General features: G+C 46.9%; 1 protein-coding gene across 1 annotated transcript in view; it reads right to left on the minus strand.

Moving 5' to 3' along the window:
- LOC117205937 (neurogenic locus Notch protein) overlaps positions 1-20212 on the minus strand; it is a 182838-nt gene that overhangs the window by 111438 nt on the left and 51188 nt on the right. Inside the window, exon 3 of the mRNA XM_033444800.1 lies at positions 1860-2131. Coding sequence (XP_033300691.1) covers positions 1860-2131 — 272 coding nt within the window. The remainder of the gene's footprint in view (positions 1-1859; positions 2132-20212) is intronic.

Consider the following 20212-nt stretch of genomic DNA (forward strand, 5'->3'; position numbering starts at 1 on the left):
TAACGAAGGCTTGGCAGCTGCTAGCGAATAGATCGAGCCGAAGAAGAATCGAATAAAAGGGGAGCGAAGGGGAGCGAAGGGGAGCGAAAGGGAGGATGAAGGACGAGGGGTGCGTCCCATCCTGCCGTACGAGTATGGATCGACCCCGTCACGACCAAATGCGTTACGCAGAGGTACGTATCTGTGTAAGAATGTACGCGAGAATGCAAGAATTTAAACGTATAATATATGCACGTGGAAGCTTACGACTTAACAACGGCTTAACAACGTAAAGATTTAAGAGAGAATGGTCAACTACGCTGCAATAGGGAGCGTAAGATGCGTATATCGTACGAAAATAACTAAAAATTCGAACGGTACCGCTTAGATACGTGTACGTATCGAGAAATCGAACGTTACTTCGAAATTTAATCTTTTCCTATCGATCGGCAAGTGGGCGTGATACGGCTAAGGGTACGTTTACCACGATTTTACGAATGGCCCGTGCCGAGGTTGGCGTCCGGTCGAGGAGAGAGATATCGTTGAAGACGGTGGCGACGACGGTGACAAAGTCTTGCTATCTACGTAAAATCTTATTCCTCCGCTCTCAAAGGTCACCGCTTAGCGAAACTAATTACCAGAGTCGTTCGTGGTTCGTCGTTCTGCCGAATCTAAGACGTCTTTGCCTCTGGATCTGCGCGCGATCTCGCGCACTCGCTAGCAACGATCGGTGGTTCTCCGACGATTTCGCGTTATCAACGAATAACGTGCCATCGTCGAGACGAAAGTAACGAAAGCAACGAAAGCAACGAAAGGAATCGAATTACGTATATAAATTCTTCGCATCTTCTAATTTTTTTATCCAAACGACGGTAACCGTTTTGCGTTTCGCAGGATATCTCGAGATTTTTACTAACCGCTAACTACACTTTGCCGGTACGAATAGTATAACACGACGATGACAAAACAAGACAAACGTTAAAGACAGAAAGCAGGAAAATTGGTAGTTTAAACGTGAGAACCACTGGCCCAAAGGTACCGCCGCGGCCAAACGCTGTATCGCTCTCCGCCAATTATCCGGCTGGCACAAGCTTCTCCTTTTCTTCCTTCTTCCCTTCCTCTTCTTTCGTCCTCGTTTTTCTTTCTCCTTCGTACATCGTTACGAATTTGTCAAGAGAGCACGTGCGCCTGCGTTAAGCCGGCCCATAAAAAATACTCGTTTGGCTACGCACCGAAACTTCCGCCATGCGAGCAAATTCGCCAACGAATCCAACTTCTCTCGCGCGTTTCTCTCGGGAGGAAGAGCCCGACGCACGAATGCCTTTGAACGCATCGACTACCGCGGTTATCTCTTCGATCGGTCCATCGACGACCTTTTACGTAAGTAAGTGCGCGGCTAAGGTACCTGTCGATTCACCGCCGCCGCTGTTCGTTCGTCTCGTTTTACTCCGTCAATCTCTCTCGGTAATACGAATTCGCGCCAGCCTTTTTTCTAAACTCTCTTTTCTTTTTTCTTACGGCTAATTGTTTTCAAGCTATTTCGATCGTTGCTATTCGAGCGTTGCTCGAAGCGCGTTTTCCAATCTAAATTTAAACTCGATTACCGTATATCGTTTTAACGCGGCGTTTAACGTTTCAACGGACGCTATAATCGACGCGTTTGCGAAATAATTGTGCCGCGATAAACGTGCGAAGCCTACTCTGTAAAGTTGTTGGAAAAAATACCGTGACTGGAGAACGAGTCGGATTGCGCGTACAACTCTTTTTCTCGATAAAAATCTGCCGTTTCGTTACGTCGCGACGCGCCGTGCCGGTTTTTTTTTTGTTTTTGTTTTTGTTTTTGGTCGATTTAGAGAATGAAATTACTGAGAGATCCTTACCGGTGTATCCAGTGGCACAGGTGCAAACGTATTCGCGGAGCGATTTCAGATTGCAAGTGGCACCGTTCAAACACGGAGACGAGTCGCACGCGTTCTCGATGGGTATCTCGCACAGGCTCGCGGTAAATCCGACAGGACAGGAACAGGTAAACGAAGGCGTACCACCCCCGCTACTTTCCTTCACCCTGCACGAACCACCGTTCTGACAGCGTGGTCCCGTGTGGCACGGGTTCAGATGTTGACAGTATTCTCCCACGTATTTCGACGTGCATCTGTAACAGCGTAAAAACAATATGCATTAGCAAAGTTGGACATAGACGTGGAGATTTTGTTGTTGGTCGGTAAATCGATAAGAATTATTATTTTTGGAACGAACGATCTACGACGAAAGAAGGACGAATCTTTTGCTCGAAGGCGTCGAACTGGAGACGAAGGGCGAAGAAGAAAAGAAGAGAAAAGGAGAATTGCTCCGACTAAGCAATAAGAACGGAAGATGTAAGAGCGGTGAAAGTTTCCACGAAAGGTTTGGAAAACGGAAGAGCCCGATCCTTCGCGGCAGTTTGCCAACGATGAATTTAAGGTTGTATCTCGGCGCCCACGCTCGCGCGCTCTGCCCAAACTGTCGTAAAAATCGGGTCTATTCGCGGAAACGCTTTCATCTTGGCGAACCGTAACTGCACGCATTCCGTTTCTTTCTCCGCAGCCCCTAATTAAACCTTTCCTTTATTATTTCGCGTAATCGTTCGCTTCCGTCGGCGGGAAGCCAACTGTAAAATCTCGCCAGGATAACCCGAAAGAAACCGCAAAACGTTTCGCGAGCTTTCCACCACGACGGTCGTTGGCTGCGACGCGATCCGGAAAGGTAAAGTCGAAACGGCGCAGCGTCCGGCAGAGAATAAACGCCTTTATAAAGAAACGCCTTTCTTTCTACCGGTTCGCAACGATCGTTGGTTCGAGAACACGCATCGTGCTCCCTGATGGATCAGACTCGGTTTCGCGAGAAACCGTCGATAGGAAGAACCGAGAAACGAGTCCCCTTAAGGGTAACTAGCGCCTCCTTTGGTCGTTGCGCGATCGGAAGAATTTTTCTCCGATGAATCGAGCGCGCGTTCGTCCGACCGGTTCGATCGAATCGAATATTCCCTCGGTATTTTCTAAGGACACTCGACAAATTGGAGCGAGTCGTTACCGAGTAGAACGACTCGCTCACCTCGACTGTGGTAGAATGTGACGGAATCGCAGTTTCTTTGCTTCGCGTGGCATGGAATTCGTATTCGATCTCACGGATAAGTCGTACGTTATTCGAGTTATTCAAACGAGATGAAACGTATCCGGCTTAGGTCGATCGCATATCGTTATCCACGCGGATTTGACGCGTCAACCTCGTTCTTCGCATTCTACGCGTAGAACGATATAACGTTATATCGTAATATAACGAAACGGCCGTATCGCCAATTCGCAACTTTATCGCGATTTACAAACACGAACGACATTAAGGTAAAATTACATTTGTCGACGCTTGGTCGACTCGAAATCAGCCATCGAGAATATTCGTGGTCGTAAGCACTCTTTCTTATTACTTTGGAAAATTCGACTTTTATCCGGCACCGTTGCCGATCTCATTTACGTCGACCACCGGAACTCTCCGTAAAACGAGTGGCCGTTGTCGAGAGCGCAGCTGGTTGCAAGTTGGTTCACGCGCAACTTCTCCGTCGACTTCTTGCATCGAGGATATCGCGTATGCGAGCGCTTAGAAGGCCGCAGCCGGTATCTCTATAAACGGAAGCGACGATTCCACGGCCATTATTCGCCGGCAGCGAGTTTCTTCTCGACTACCGGTCCGGTCCAGCCAGCAGCAGGCCACGTTGAGCATCATCGCTTGGATTTATCGACTTCTGTCTGTGAATATTCCCTTCTAAGCTAGCCAGGAACGTAACGAACCGAACGCGGTACCCACCGCCGACTAGAAAAACCTCGTATACGTATATGTATCGCATATACGTATCGTCGTCTACATCCTAAGGGACACGTTATTTTAGAAAGAATCGAGTTGCTCGTGTAACTTTTCGTTTTTACGTTTTCTAGATTGGTAAACGAGAGATTGCCTGGTTCGGCACGCAGTTGTAACGCGCTTCGAAACGACCGATTTCTCGTTTCTTATTATATTCCATCGAATCTATCCCGACCAATCTTATCGATTCTTTTCGCTGTACTTTCTTCGTCTCGCGTTTAACCGTTCTTTGCAAAAAGCGTGCATTTAACGTTAAAACGTACCGCCAAATCCTCGAAATTCGAACCATCTACGTCGTATCGCGTTCTTCTCACGGATACGACCATTCTTCAAACTCTTCATTCATTCAAACTCGAGCGAATATTTTTTCATAAAATCGTGAAATTACTAAACAAGATGTATCGGAGCGATAAAATAATCTTTCACGTAACACGGTGTAAAGTAGAATGTTTACTTTATATTATGTACTCTGCTGATCCAACCGGTACGATCGCAGCCGTCTAGCTACGATATCGTGTCAAGTACGCTGTAATTACACTATCGTGTACTTTATTAACGAATGTGGGACGCACGCGTCCTATGATTTAGCGAAAATGCGCGTTCCCTGTCGCTTGCGATCCAAAGGCATTCCATAGACAAGACGATATCGTCGAAATATTTATTTACTTTTGTCTCATTTTTAGCCGAACCTTGTTTCGAACCAGCAAACGTTTCAACTTCCTCCGACACGCGACGATACCGTTTTATCTCTGACAAATTGTCGTTACGTTTTACGAATAACTCTGGAAACGTGGGATTAACAACGTGTCGCTAGTCGAACAAGTACGCTACTGTACTGCTCGCGTGTGTTTACGTGTATCTACATCTACATCTACATCTACATCTATATCTACATCTACAGGCGAATATGATTGCATCAAAGAATGGTGTGTGCGCGCAGCATGTATCAATCAGGCACTCGACGGGCAGTAAAGTTCCGTCCAGTCCAGTAGTATCGTCATTCTGCTTTGTGCTTCTCGGAGGGAGCAACGTTGTTCGAGAGAAGATAAAACGAAGCCACTTTATGGTTGACCATTCTCTCTGATAATTATAATGGGCAACGTGGATGTATCCAGGCAGCTTCACGACACCCAACAAGATTTATTTCGCTCGACGTGCGTGCGCATAACGCGTATCAATCGCAATCTACGAGGCATAAACGCGTACACTCGTTGAAGTTCGTATTATCGGCGCGATAATCGGACTCGTAGTTGAAAATTTTGACGTTTCTCTATCGTGACGTGAGCGAATAACTTGCAATTCAATAACTTGCAAGATTCAATTACGATAGCCAATTTACGAAGCTTTTCGGCTTAATCGACTGAAATCGATGGAGCGAAATCGAATCTCTGGTTGGATAGATGATCGGTTAATCGGAAAGTATAAACGCCAAGCGTCGTTTAAAGATCGTGAACGCGTGCCTATAAAAATATAAGAAGGAATTAACGAGATTTCAAATGGGAAAGAATCTATTTCGTGCTTTCGCACCGATCTTTCGCGATCGTAGAAGATTTAAAAATTTACGAAACTATAACGTGATTTACGGCGTAAGAGAAAAGATTCGAGCCAAACGTTATACGAAACTGCAAAAATAATTCTTAGCTTTAATTCTTAGCTTTTAGCGTAATATTCGTCATTACGTAAGAAACAGCCTACCATTGGAAAATGAAAAAGATCGCAGGTATTTTATCGGAAATCGAAAGCAGAAAGTTAGTTGCTCGAAGACGGACGATCGAGATTTTTGCCCAACCACGTAATCATCGAGCTGTCCGCTCTGGAAACGTTCGCTTTTATCAAATACCAAAGCGTTTCTTTCCTCTCGACTGCAAATGTTTAATCACTCGCTGGCGATTTCTTTTATTTCTCGGTAAGAGGAAGGAAAAGAAGAAGAGCGAACGAAAAAGAAAACCGCGGAGTGGAATTAATCGAAACCGTAAAGGACCGCGTACCCAGGTGTTCTTCGTGCTCGAAGCGTTTCTCCCGGATTCCCCTTTCTTCGTTCGGGTTTCTATATGTGGCGAGATCGCGGTTCGGCCCATAAGGATCGATCGTACGCGTCCACGAGCAAGAAAATCTCGCAGATGGAAGAACGGAAGGACGACTTGTATTTGCTGCAGAATCACCATCCAGGGCTTGAGATCGCTCCGTAAACTGTAAACTGTAAACCGTAAACTGTAAACTGTAAACCGTAAACTGTAAACCGTAAACTGTAAACTGTAAACTGTAAACTGTAAACTGTAAACTGTAAACTGTAAACTATAAACTGGAAACTGGAAACTGTAAACCGTAAACCGTAAACTGTAAACTGTAAACCGTAAACTGTAAACTGTAAACTGTAAACTGTAAACTGTAAACTGGAAACTGGAAACTGTAAACTGGAAACTGTAAACTGGAAACTGTAAACTGGAAACTGGAAACCGTGAACCGTAAATTGTATACACACGACCGGAATGTCTTGAACCGATATGTCGCTGTCTCTGCTGCGACCAACAACCGGGAACAGAGAATTATGGCGGGAGCACGACGAATAGCCGTCGATGCCAGATCGATTGCGCTTTGCGCGACGTTTGCGCGAAAATAGCAGGCAAGTGGAGATATACAGGCTGCAAGAAACTTTGATTCGCGGGAAAAAGTGCAGTACTCCGCCACGATAATTTTGCGAGAGACGATTTTTGTAGGATGTAAAGCACCTGTTCGTTTCCTCGTTCGTTGGATCGATGCATATATTGGCAGAGTTTTGTTTCCGCAAAGTTTAAGATCGGCACACGGATATTAGTTTCGAATCTAGTACACATCGACGAGTTACATATACCGCAAAGTGCTATCAGATTGTTAGAACTTTGGCAATTAGCAGTTACGCGTTCTTCTTGTCTGCTACGTCGTATACTTTGAGTTGAAAAAGTTGCGAAACGCTAGGTGAGAAGAAGCGAGGAATTGGAATCAACGTGGAACAATGTAAAATCTTTCACGGCAAGAAGAAGACGCTGATTTCCTACCGATTCTGAAATTCTAAATTCCACGCTGTAAAGAGTTAGGCGAAACTAAACGAAACTCTCGGTTACGAGGATCACGATCCAATCTTCCGTCGATCCTTTCGTCGTAGTCGATCCTAACGTCGCTTCTAACAATAAGGGATTCACGACCGGCGATAAGCTCGTAGGAGCCACGCTTTATAATTTATACTTTTCAGCATTTATAAAAAATCCCACGAGAAACGTTTTTACAATACGCATCTACTATCGAATCGATCGGATCGTTCATTCTCACGATACAACGAACAATTCACGACGTTGTATTCAGGATCCGCAACGGCGTTACACATAGTTACAACGGTAGCTACGCACTGTATCCGGATTCCACGCGAAACTCGGCGATATGTTCGCGAACGATGGAAAATTAGAAAGTCATCGATGCTTTTCTGTTTTTATATTACGCGCGAATGTCGTAAAAATCAAAGGGAGCTGGTGCGATTTCGATCGTCGGTTACCGGACTGACAGCTCGAAGTCTGATAAATTAGGCGGAATTAGCGTCGTTATATTCCGTTTCAACCGCTGGAAGAGACACGCGTAGATATTCATTTGAAATTACGTATTCTTCGCAGCAACTTCGATATTATATCGAATTTATAAACAAACGAACGATAAAACAGGGCGATACTATCCTCAAAATTACTATCCGATCGTACGATTTGTTTGCCAATCGTATAATCCCCAATCGCAAACTATCGATCACAATGGTCGAGAATTAACATGTTCCGCGAACAAGTAACAGTAGGTGGTATGTTATAGAAGGACGCGTTAACTAATAAGTCAAACAAGGAACCCATCTTTCGCGCGTAACGCGTTATGATGTCTCGTAGATAATGGTTCTAAATGGGCGGTAAAATACGAGGCCCGAAAATCTTCTGGGCAAACAAGGAATTTCGAGCAAACACGAAGGATAGACACGCCCAGGTGGAAAGCGATCGATCGACGATCGAACGCACGAGGCGCGTAATTCCGTTCGTTGGTCGATTTAGCAGACTGCGGTGGAATTTTTGCTTACTTTCGCTCGACCAAATAAGACAATTAAGAGGATGCCGATGAATCATGTATCCCGCTACGTGGGAGTGTAAACTCCGCGCTGGTTCCATGTCAATTTCCGTGCTCTCTTCCTAGTTCTCGCCTCCTATTCACACGATAAATTAAACTTTCATTAACGCGAACAAACGCGCGTTGCGTATATCGAGTTGTCGACTCTATGTTGTAAATTTCAATTTGTCATTAATACGTAACAACGTTTTTCCTAAATACGAACTCGATACATCGTTTTCTTCCTCCGCTTCGCTTCGGCGAAAAGAATTCGTCGAGTATCCGCAGATGTGGGAGTTAAGTCGGTTCGCGGTCAATTAATAAGACGCGTGGGTTATTAATTAACGAGATCCGTTGATCTCGTGCCGGCTTTCCTTCTCTCCGTGACCGCTGTCCCATAAGAAAGATCGATAACCGCGATTTCCGTGAATTTATCGCCACGTATCGTCCGCAAATTAACGGATCGCTTGCCGAAAATTGCCTCGTAAATCCAACAGCGCCCCACCCTTTTCCTCCACTGTCCCTACCGTTGATTTTTCTTTCTTTGGTCGCGTCGGGACATGACGAATGGGCTCGCGGTTTTTCTCTACACGCGCGACATTATCTAAACGGGCATCTGAAATTGGGCTTGGCACAGCGCGTCACGAACGAATCCGCCGATCGATCGACGCGACGCTTAATTGGTCAGAAAACATGGAAATTTCTCCGAGACGATTCAGCGACAGACGCCACCGTTACGATTTAAATTTGAAACTTGCTACGGAAAAGGGCCAAGAGTCGGTTTTAAAAGCGAAACGAGGTAGAAGACGATTCGTGCAAAGCATGGAAGCAAAAAGTTTTTTCCTGAGCAGACGACGGTCAATTTCTCCCCTCGAGCTGATACACTTTATCTGGAATAAACCACAACGAATCACCAACATTCGTTATTCGATATGCTCGGTTATTCGGTGCTCGACCGAAGAGACGTCTATTCGAAATCGCTTCGTCGCTTCCAGTTGTTTCGCGTTTTAGTCCGGTCCGCAATCGCAACGCAGTCGCGGACGAACGGAAAACCAAGCACGAGCAAACCGAGGATTTTACCAGAATTCCGAAAATCGTGACAATTTTCTGACTTTCGCGAAACGGTAAGAAACTGACGGTCGGTCGTGCTTCGTAAAAAAGATCGACATTATCGCGCTATCTCTGTGAGATGTTAGGTGAAACTGTAGCTCGAAGGTGCAACGTCACGGCGCGTCGTTCAATCTACTCGGATATATCGGCCGTCACGGGCAAATGAATTTTTGTCGCGCAGAGGGACTACTACTACTACTACTGTTCACGACGATGTCTCGTACCGAGAGAAAAGGGGAAAAAAGACGCGGCGAGATCCGCGAACGGGGAAAGGTAAAGAGAACGTGACCAGGAAGGAGGTTAATAAGAAACGGTGGAGAACAAATAAAGGTAAGGACGTTTCTGGCGAGCGAGAGTCAGCGAGATGGCCGGATTTGGGAGCGGAACCATCAAATTCGAGCGCATTCGGCCGCGGCAAATTCCCCGACTTCTTTTGGCACGAGCTCGAATTACTCGAAGGAGCGAAGTAAAAAGCAGATGCGCAAGAAGCCGAGATCACGAAGGGAAGCGAAAGAGGAAAGGAACGCGATGGAACGACGAGAGGAGACGGGACGGGACGGGACGCGACGCGACGCGACGCGACGCTGGCTCTTGGGCCAGCAACACGCTTGGTCGCTCGCATTAACCGCTCGTTCGCTCCCGATATCGATGCTTTTTACGCCAGTGACTGCGCGACTGCGCACCGCACCACCAGTTTTTCCAGCCACCGCGAACAATACGGCCAATCGCGCTCCGTGTCCGCATCGGACCACGCGAGAACTCCGGCCGTTTCGGCGAAACGACGCCAACTAACCGCTTACGATACGATATATCGATCACGGGATATAACGGGTTCCATTTAAAGGAGAGAAAAAGCTTGAAAAAACCAAGACCGACCTATGTCGGGGGCGGATTCTATCGCCGGCGTTTTCGAAGAAGACTGCGGTGTCGCGAAAACTCGTCTTCGACTTGGTCCCGCAAAATGACGGAGAGGAGAAGAAAGGAAGGAAGACGTCCCAGGTAAACACCTACATCGGCGTCGCAACTGCCAGTACCAGTACCAGCAGCAACACCGGCACTACCACTATCGCCACCATCGCCACCATCGCCACCACCGCCACCAGCCACCGCTGCACCACACAACGCCGTTACCATCAACATCAGCATCAACATCAGCATCAGCATCAGCATCAGCATCGCCATCGCCATCACCATCACCACCCACCATCAATGGACGGAGGACCGCCCGTGCTGGGTCCATTAGTGTCTCGGCTTGTAATTTGCCGCGCCGAATGTTAATGGACCGACTCTCTCTCTCTCTCTCTTCTCCCCCTCCCCTCCGTGAGGCTTCTTCGGCCCCTCAAAAACTCTTTTCTCCTCGATGCTGGCCGGACCCTATCATCGGCCGAACCAATGTACTCTGGAAACGCCGTAGCGACCAGAAAACGTCGTAACTTTAGCTGGAAAAAGCCAGGAGGCGAACAGCGCAACCGATGGGAGCAACTGAAAGATCTAGAAGCGTGTAATTAGCTCGGGACACTGATCGCAGTCGGCGCTCGTGAGGACCGCTAATTAAGAAACGGCACCGCAATACGGTCGTCGAATTAGCATCCATTAAGACCGGCAGCGTCACCGACAGAGAACGTAGCCGTTTCTCCTAGCGTGGCAAGGTGTAGGAGGCAAAGAGATAGCCGGAATCGGCTGTGCAAGGAAAAGAGAGAAGGGCTGGCTGCGGATCGAGGGTCATCCGAGGCGGATCGTCGAATAATTAAGGGTCAACGGACGCGATCAATTAAGCAACGAGATAAGAATCCGAGGGAATCGAAAGATGTCGCGATTCGATCGTGACTGCTCGTTGACCAACGTGTGTAGGGACTGAGCTCAGCAACCCAGGCATACTTCTCGATTGAGCAATCGCCACACTGCGTGTTAATTAAATCCCAACCACTCGTACACCCTTTCTCCTTTCGCGATACGCGTGCTTTTGCAATTGGTCTTGGGATTTCTTACGCAACGTGTCGTAAATTGCGAACGAAATGCGTTGAGAACGAAACGGAAACAGTACAGTTTCCTCGTATCCGTTTGACGCATCGATCTTTAAAAACAGAAATATGATACTAGCTCGTAATCAGCTTCGGGATACTCACCTACTACCGGCGTTCGATCATTCCGTCGAACTAAATTATTTTTTCACGATCTAGTAGAAAAGAAATTTCCAATCGACAGTTTCGAATACGCCGAATCATTTGTAAGAAGGTTAATTTATCGCGTTAGTTTCAAAGACGAGACAACGATCGTAAGAAACGTATAAATTTCGATTATTTTGTAGGAACATGGAAAGAATGTAACGACCAAGGCTTAAAAGCACGGACCTTTAAAAAATCAAAGCGGACGATTATCGTAAGCACGTAACGAGCGGATGCTCGAGTGTTGCAACCACGTGTCTCTTTACGATCGATTCAACACGCGACAGGGAACAAAAGAACAGGCGTCCGATTTCTTTGACAGGATCGATGACCATTCTACGTTCGAAGCAAGGACGATCAAGATACACGGATGAGGTAGTGCTTCAACGCTATGAATGAGAAAGCGGTAACAGAGAGTAAGCGAAGCTTCCCACGTGGGTAATGTGACTGCGGGTTCGGGAGCTGCTTATTTTCTACGGGGAAGCTCGTGCTTCGTAAATACGCCAGAAAAACCCTTGTTTGCCCGAATATCCAATTACCTAAAACGCCGATGATTATTGGTTAACCGCTGATTAGCACCTACCATCTGGCAACCGCTTTGTTTTATTAATTTATCGATAAATCAGCTTTCCGAAAACATCGGCGAGGGATGAAATTACCAGATCAACACTGCGAGATAGTCGATACATGTACGTACCCGACCAACTGACCTTACTGACGTAAGATTTGTTTATCGAAAAGAAGCAAAGCAGCGCGCGCGAGAGAGAGAGAGAAAAAGAGAGAGAGAGAGAGACAGAAAGAGAGAGAGAGAGAAATGCGTCTTTTCTCAGAATATCTTCGACAAGATGGCAACTAGGGATTACCGCAGCATTTTTGCGAGGGTCTCGTGGATCGAATGGAATCCAAACAGAAGGAAAGAAAGAACGAAACGTGTTCCCATGAGCGTGGAACGACGCGATGCAACGCGTCGGTGTTCTCTCTGCGGTTTTTGAAACGCAACCCTCGTTCTCTGGCCCGTGCGGTCGTCGATCGTAAACGCGGCCTCGACGACGTTGATGTCACGTAAAGTTGGTACTTGGGTGGTAGTAAGAAGGCTGAGTCGTAACTCGACTACTAATTTTCCTTTATAAAACTTTATTATAAATGTTAACACTTACAAAATAACACCGAATCGGAGAATAGGGGTTGTATGAGTACAGCAACTAGAAGAGGAACAAGAACTGCCCGAGCTGGGTGAAGTCTCGGTTTATATACGTTTTGGTTTAAGTATGTTGAGGGGCTAGGTGTAGGTTATGGTGTGGAGAAGTGTCCGAAGGTCGGGGGTCGATGTGTTATCTATGATGTGGACTAAGGTGTGTCATTGCTTCCGTGTAGGCTATGACGATAAGGTGGTGATGATGTGTCCAAAGGAGTCCAAAGCTCGGGGTCGCTATCTCGTGGTTGAGATGAGATTGATGTCACATTGACGATGACGTTGACGTTGACGACGATAACAACGTTGCGGAGAAAAGGATCGCTCTTTTGAAAAAAGAAAAGAGAAACAGGCCGTGTTACGTTTTTTATCGCGCGACGTGCGGTGACATGGCGGATGACCGCAGCTCAGCCATGAGCTCGGAGTTTCTCGTGTCTTACGCAGCTGCAACGAGAGAATGTTGCACGCACGCCAGCGTGCTTACAAAACTGGAAAACTGACGGATCGCGCGAGCATGTCGCGTGGAACCTGTTCAAATATTATACCGGTCCGAGATAACGCAAAGGGAAGATAAAGCGTTAGGTTGGATCTAGATCGGTGCCTGGCACTGGCGTCACCACCTCGTCACTTTGCCTCGTAGCGATTGAACGTTCTCGGCAAGAATACCAAGTTCGAGCGCTGTGATTTTTCCAAGAGAAAATAAAGAAAGCGTATGTATGATACGAGTCGATCCTTCGTATTCCATCGAAGAAGATTTCAAAGGTGCGCGAAATAAGAAACGATGAAAAGATTAAACTCGACACAGTTTGCGTACTAACTCTAAGTAAAATCTGTAGCGTTCGAGCAACTTTCAAAATTAATATTTACCTTTCGCTACGTTTACTCGAATTTTCAAAGAAACGAATGCTATGTTAAGCAAACGCATCCGTAGAGGTAGAAAATATCGTTTGTTTTCATAAATTAGATTCTCTTAAAAAGTACGTGACGTAAGACATTGTATGGTTGTTTGTTTCAACAACAAACTCTGACCGTTTTTTAAAGGCACAACTCCTTACATATGTTTCTTCGAGCGTAATACGAGGAATACGTTTTATCACTTGCCCTTACGGTCCTTGTCGTCGACGACGACGACAACGACGACGAGGATGACGACGACGACGACGACGATTGGTGCCATGTGTAACGCAAGCCCGTCTGCTTTTAACGCGGTTAAGTGTGAGAAGGTATGTGGCACACTGGGGAAAAAGGGAACGGAGAAAGGTGGGTGAATTCTCACGGAGTTCTACAGTTTATTTTCGTATTCCCCCATACCGAAGGGGTTGCTCATTGATAAGCTAATGGGCTCATGATACGTCATTAAGTTTAACATTCTGAGAGCGCGTTACGACTGTTAATGGATACGCAGTTAGTCGACCAGACTCCATTCGACGTAACAACATAAACGTGAGAGAAAAATTTCGTGTGAAAATCGAGATACGCGCTCTGCTTACTTAATATTCGTCGAGCTTGTCTCTCGACTGGTTTATATACTCGTACGATATAACGTAAATAGAATTCTACCGTACATCCCTAAACTGGTGTTTAATTAGCGAGAGAAAGTTGCATCGTAGCAAGCGTAATCCGTTATTCGCTCGCTTTCCAGTACAAGTAGTAGTAGGATCTGCGTTCTAAGCAAACACGATGATTTAAACTCGAAGACAGGGCGATGCTTTTCGAAACCAATCGCAGCTTCGTCGCCACTTGTCGCGTCTAACGTTTCAAAACTGGAAATCAGCTGTTAAAACTTTCGAAGCTAAAAGAGCCAATACAAACTTTTCGGGCGAATCATTTCTGATTTATCCGTCGCTTTTGACTTGTCGTTTCGTTCGTTTACCGTGAAAGAGATACGCTAATTTTCGTTTCATCTTGGTCGTTCGGTGCCTGCGACCCGATAAACCGACTCGTACGACACGCTGCTGTAATTTCGTTAATGTTCGGCAATGGGGGTTGAAAATCCGAAGAATTACACGGACGAGGTTGTCGGTCGGGTCGTGTCGAACGCGAGAAGCTTCGAGATTACACTCGTACGAACGTCACCGTTATTCGAGACGATCGACGGTAGCCGTACGATACGCGTCTTAATTCGTAAGACACGTAGTTAATAAAGTAGCGCGTATAACGCAACTCCATCGTAAGATGGAAAAACCGTAGAGGGCGGGAGTGGTGGAAGTGGGTCGATGGACGAAAATGTAGCCGAAATGACTTCGAGAGACCAATTAGATCGAAATCTAGCTGGTTCGTTGGCAATGAGACACGGTGCACGTCTGTCGGCCACGTGTGGGCATTTCGGCATTTCGGCATTTCGGCATTTCGGCATTCGAGCAAGAAATGCCGACGCGGTAGAGTGTTCTTCGCTGATTTGGCACAACGGGTATACGAATACGATACCTCCTCGGACAAAAGTTTAAATAAGAGTAGCACCGATTTCGCGTAAATCGTTTCGACATCGATCCGATCGAGATCGTTCGACTACGTTTCATCTTTTACGTTACGTCAGGTTCGAGTCGTGTAGGGACTAGACTCGAGTTCGAGAGTACGACGTTTCGATCAACTATGCGAGTTTGGCGGGCAGATGTCTTTCTCCTTATCGTACGAAAGGGTTCGTCGCGCCCACGCCGCGCCCACGCCGCTTGAAAAAGCCACTAGTGGAGAAAAACAAGGCAGAGGGGGAAGACGCAAGAAGGGGCAGAAAAAGAGGAAGAAGAAGAGGAGTCGAGGTTCGTCTTCGCTAACAGGACACAAGCCGTATCGCTGACAGTTTACGACGATGGGGTTTGCATAGCGCCATGTGGTCGCTGCGTTCTTCCTTTTTCGTCTCCACCCTACCGTTTCTCTTTCTTTCGTAAAAAACAGTCCTTCTCGTCTACTCCGCTGCGCCGCGTCGAAGCGTGGCAATGACATTTCCGTCTACTCCGTTTTACCACCAGTTAGCTTCGTCTCCCGACAAACAGGTCGTCCAAGTGTTTTTCTTCGCTCTTCCATGTTTTTTCTCCGACTCGACACCATTCATACGCAAACCGTGTACGACCCTCGGTTCTTTCGGCCAACCTTACCCTTTTTTTTCTCTCTCTCTCTTCTTTTACGAACGACGAAAATACGCGCCGACTTTTTTTCTCGCTTCGTGGCCCAACTAATTTACGAGACTGCTCCTAAACTGTATTCCAACGCGTTTACGTTACCTTTCTATCGAAAGGAAAAGGACGCGCAAAGATGCCAAGATTTTATTTACGGTGGTATATCGCTACAGGTTTGCGTCTTCGTACGAAGATGAATTTGAAGGCAAGTTGCAAGTAACAAACTTTGTCTACGAATTTTAACGGGAATACGGCTCCATCGATGTACACGAAGGAACGCGTTTAAACAATCGTAGATCTGCTATTTAGTAAAAAAAAAAAAAAAAAAAAAAAAACGTGTAGGTTCAAAAAGAAAGTATAAATATAACAGATTCGAGTAAAAGGCACGAAACGAACGCTTCGATACGTAGCGAAGACGACTAACGGTTGCGCGATATTAAAGCGAGAAAACAATTCTGCTCGTTCCGTAACGGATCGTTCTTTACTCGTTGCGGAAAAATCAGATCGCCACAAAGCGTTTGTACCGTCTGCCGTTCTCTCGACGTCACTTTTTTCCGCGCCATTTGGAAAAGTGATTGAACGAAGAGACAAAAAGCAGTTGCCATCACGCCACTTAATTTTCCGCTGCAGGGACGATTTCTATTTGAAAATTGAATACGAACATCCGTTACACAGAGGCTTTGGTCACGCTTTAACGGAAAATACCGTGCAACGCGAAACCGCAGCGAGAAGATTACGCGGTGAGGTCGCTTATTCGCGTTTACGCCATTGTAAAACTTCCTCCGTGGATGCCGCGCGTTTGTGTCTCACCGATATGGATCAAGGTGGGACTCCTTTTCGAACCGCGTTCCCAGATACCTTTTCTACGAGCGTCGTCGAACTCTACGCTTTTTTCCGGCACGAAAAAAACAACACACACGCAGAACGCGACCGTACGCGGAATACCCTTGCGCAAACTCCGCGTAAAAAATGAAATTGCAAACAACACGGTACACGAACGGAAATTACGCGGATCCAACGTAAAGGATCGCGGCGAAGATGCACGTTGCCGAGAAATATTGCGTAGTTTGAATTTGCAAGCAACGGAAACGACAATATACGATACGTAATATATAATAATACGATAAGGTAGGTCTCTCGTACGTAAGTACGTATGTATGTACACGATATACTCTCGACATAGCCAGACAGAGAGTCGTAGTCGGTCGAATATAAGCGAGTGGCTAAGTACGAAAGTAAGATCGGTGGGAATCGAACTCTGGTTGGCTGACCTCACGAGTGCGATGTCAACGAGCTTAACTCGTTGCTCTAGCGAGAGCTTCGTGGCTCACCCCTTATATATAGGCGCGCGAGCACACGCTCAGTCGTCGAATAAACGTCGCTACTCCTCTTTCCGTCCGTAAAGGTAAGACGCGTCTCCTCTGGACTGGATCATTGGACGGCTAAGATGGTTTCAAAACGGCGGCGTCGTTTCAACGACGGACTAAAACGACCAACGACGATTCCACGAGACGAGATGTGTCTCCGTTAGCGCGTAGGTAACGTTGCGCGCCGATAGAGGAGGACGCGAACGAGAGTTGCCATTTTCTGCAGGACGAACGGGACGCGAACTAGGCGCTGTCCGCGTTGTCGTTCCTGGCGAATCCTGACTGGTGGGTGGATCGTTTCGATAAGACCGGCGGAGTCGAAAGTGGGGAAAAAGGAGAAACCGAAAATTGGTATGCAGCGTACAGAGGGATGGAAAAGGACGAAGGCGGCGGAACGAGGAAACAAAGGACCGTGAATCCTATTAGCCAGCGTCTTTCTTCTCCTACTAAAAGCGTAAGACGACGAAACCGAAGAACGACGAAAGAGGGGACGACAAGAGTCGGGAGAAAAAAGAAGCAGATGGATGGCATGGCTCTGACGATGAGTTTGCCCGTTAATATTTTCTTGTCCCATCCTCCCTTGCCGGTTTGGTCGAGCTAGCTAGATCGTGCTTCGTCTCTGTGGTTTCCTCTATGTTACCTCCATTTTAATCCTCCTACCAGTACGGGTACGAGTGATCACCGCCGAGAAGCGTACTTGTCAAAATTAGCAATTTCAGAACTTACGAATTTTTGGGATAACGCGTGGACAAAATGTACGAGTACGAGCCGATAGGCGATTCGCCGATCAGAAAATTCCAATTTATCCTCGTCGCGTTTGATTCGATACGGTGGTCGGAACAACGGTGGTCTAAAGGTGGGCGATGCGAGAGAGGAAAATGAAAATTCCAACAAAACTGTAGGAATCCATAGCTGTTCTCGATCGATGATCAAAATGGCGTGTCTACGAGGTCGTTTAATTTTAAGGACAAGTCCGTCTCTGTCTTATCGTCGGTTACCTTCCACCGACCGAAACAACGCCCGATCTTATCCCTTTGATTATCCACTTGCCGAGGAAAATTGACATCCTTCTGTCTTTCTTTCGTCGTTTGTTAGGTTTCGTCGTACAACTCGCATCGCGTCTGCCGTCGCTTTTTATGTCCTTTCTGTTTGTTTTCTAACGATTAGGAGGAAACGCTAAGCGCGGGGAATTACCGTCGGAAACACGAGGGTAATTTCGAATTACGTACCGTCGTCGATCGTGATCATCGTGAATTCGTGTAAACGCGCCAAGATGAGAACACGCGGTGAAGCTCGGACGTTGAACACGTTTCTCGGTAATTTTATTAGGAATCTTAAAGGAAGCGTAAAATAGTTGTTTTATTCATTTCGAATCTCGGACGAAATAGCTATGTAATAGGTACGACGTTGCAACGCTGTGCAGACTGAAAGATTCCGTGGCTATCGCCGACTTTACCAAGCGTCTTACTCTTACCGATCAACCGAAAGCCAATGAAAGTTTGAAAGATATCGCGCGTAACTCGCAAACGAATAGTTCGATATTCGTAACCGTTATCCAGCAGCTGCCTTTTCGTTTAATTATCCAGGGGGATAATCTATTCGATACATTTACCGGTCGGCCTGAAATTCCCGTCGAGTCAGATGCACGAATCACGTCGTTATCTATTCCGCTACATTAGGATCCGGAGTAGGTAAGTACTTCCTGTAGTTGGTTTGCAGCGAGGATGTCTGACCATTAAGGTCCCGGGGATCAGTCTGCCCACGGACATACATCCGCGTGTGCAGACGTAATCGACTGTCCCTCGATACACGCGTATATTTACACGTTTATTCGTACGGATAACGAGTTTGCGCAATCGCGAAACGCAGATGCGAACGTTAACGTCTATACTGTTGCACGGTGCGCGTTAGCGCAGCTATCGCGCTGTATAAATTTCTTTTGGACGTAACAGAGACGCGAAGCGCTTCGAAATTATAAGCGCCGCGAAATTATAAAATCAAAGGAAACGTACGGTACGGAACGAGTCGTTTCTCCCAAAACTTTCTCCTAAAGAAACATCCTTGCGTCTATATAAAAGAAACGAACACGTCCGTTTACTCGCAAAGCTATGACAGATAGCATCGCGTTCTCCGTTTCGGAAGATTCGTCCCCACCTTCGAACCTATTTCTTCTTTAAATATCCTTTTCCGTCTCGTAATTCGATCCATCGATGTACCCACGTATATCGTCGATATTCCGTCAACAAGGTTCTCAACTAAAAGCGTCAACGCGTATCGTTGATACGACATTCTCGCTGTTTATCGACGAATCTGATATTCGTCGAGAGTGCTGAAATATCATGGACATGGTCGATCGCGCGAAGCCACCCTAAGGAAATAATAAACAAGGCGACTCGTCTCCAAGAAAGTTCTTCGCCTGATACCTTGGAGCGCATTTGCGTGGCGCGAGTAGAGCGCAAGTAGAGCGCCGATAAAGATATCAAGATAATTCCGTGGCTCGAGTGGACGAGAAACCGTGGAAGAAACGGCCGCGTGCTCGTGCAACAACTAATCGCGGGAATTCAGCAAAAATGAAAGGAAATAATAAATGCCGCCGATGAGCCGGGAGAAATTCAGCCGCAGAATTTCTGCGACTCGCAAGAACCAGCGCTCGCGACGTTGTTGGCCGCGGCGCGCCGCCTGCTGCAATTTAGTTAATGTCATTAGAGCGAGAAAAATGCACGATTGGATCGCAGATGTGGTTTGTGTAGCGCAACGACACCCGTGTCCCCTTTCTTAATGGCCGAAGCGGATTCTACGTTCATGGAATTCAAACAGGCATGCGGCAGAACTTTACTTAATGGTTGGAACGGTTCTTTCGCCGGATCGTTCGGTGCATGCGTAGAATAAAATACGCGGCGATGCCAGGTTCTCGCGTCGTGGGCGAATATCCGCGTAATCGTCTTCGTTTAGAAGCTTCCGGCTCGGGCATGCGCGAAAATTAGCAGGGTCGCGTGGTCGTCGGCGCGATACCGCGGGAAAACGCGTCTCTTCGAAGACGATCGAAGGATTTATCGAGTCGAGCGTTTCGACCGGGTGATGCACGATGCCGATACGGTTGACAGAAACATACGTTCACGGCGCACTTTCATGCTCTAACAAGCGCAAAAATAATAGCCACGGACGGACACGTACGACCCCTCCGGAGACGTTGCGCTGCGTTGCGCTGCGTCGCGCTGCGCTGCGCTGGCGTAAAACCGTAAAGTGGCGTGCGAGAAACGACGCGCTCGCTGACTCTTCAACGTT

Source organism: Bombus bifarius, unplaced genomic scaffold, assembly GCF_011952205.1.
Source record: "Bombus bifarius isolate JDL3187 unplaced genomic scaffold, Bbif_JDL3187 scf7180000007996, whole genome shotgun sequence".
Lineage (NCBI taxonomy): Eukaryota > Metazoa > Arthropoda > Insecta > Hymenoptera > Apidae > Bombus > Bombus bifarius.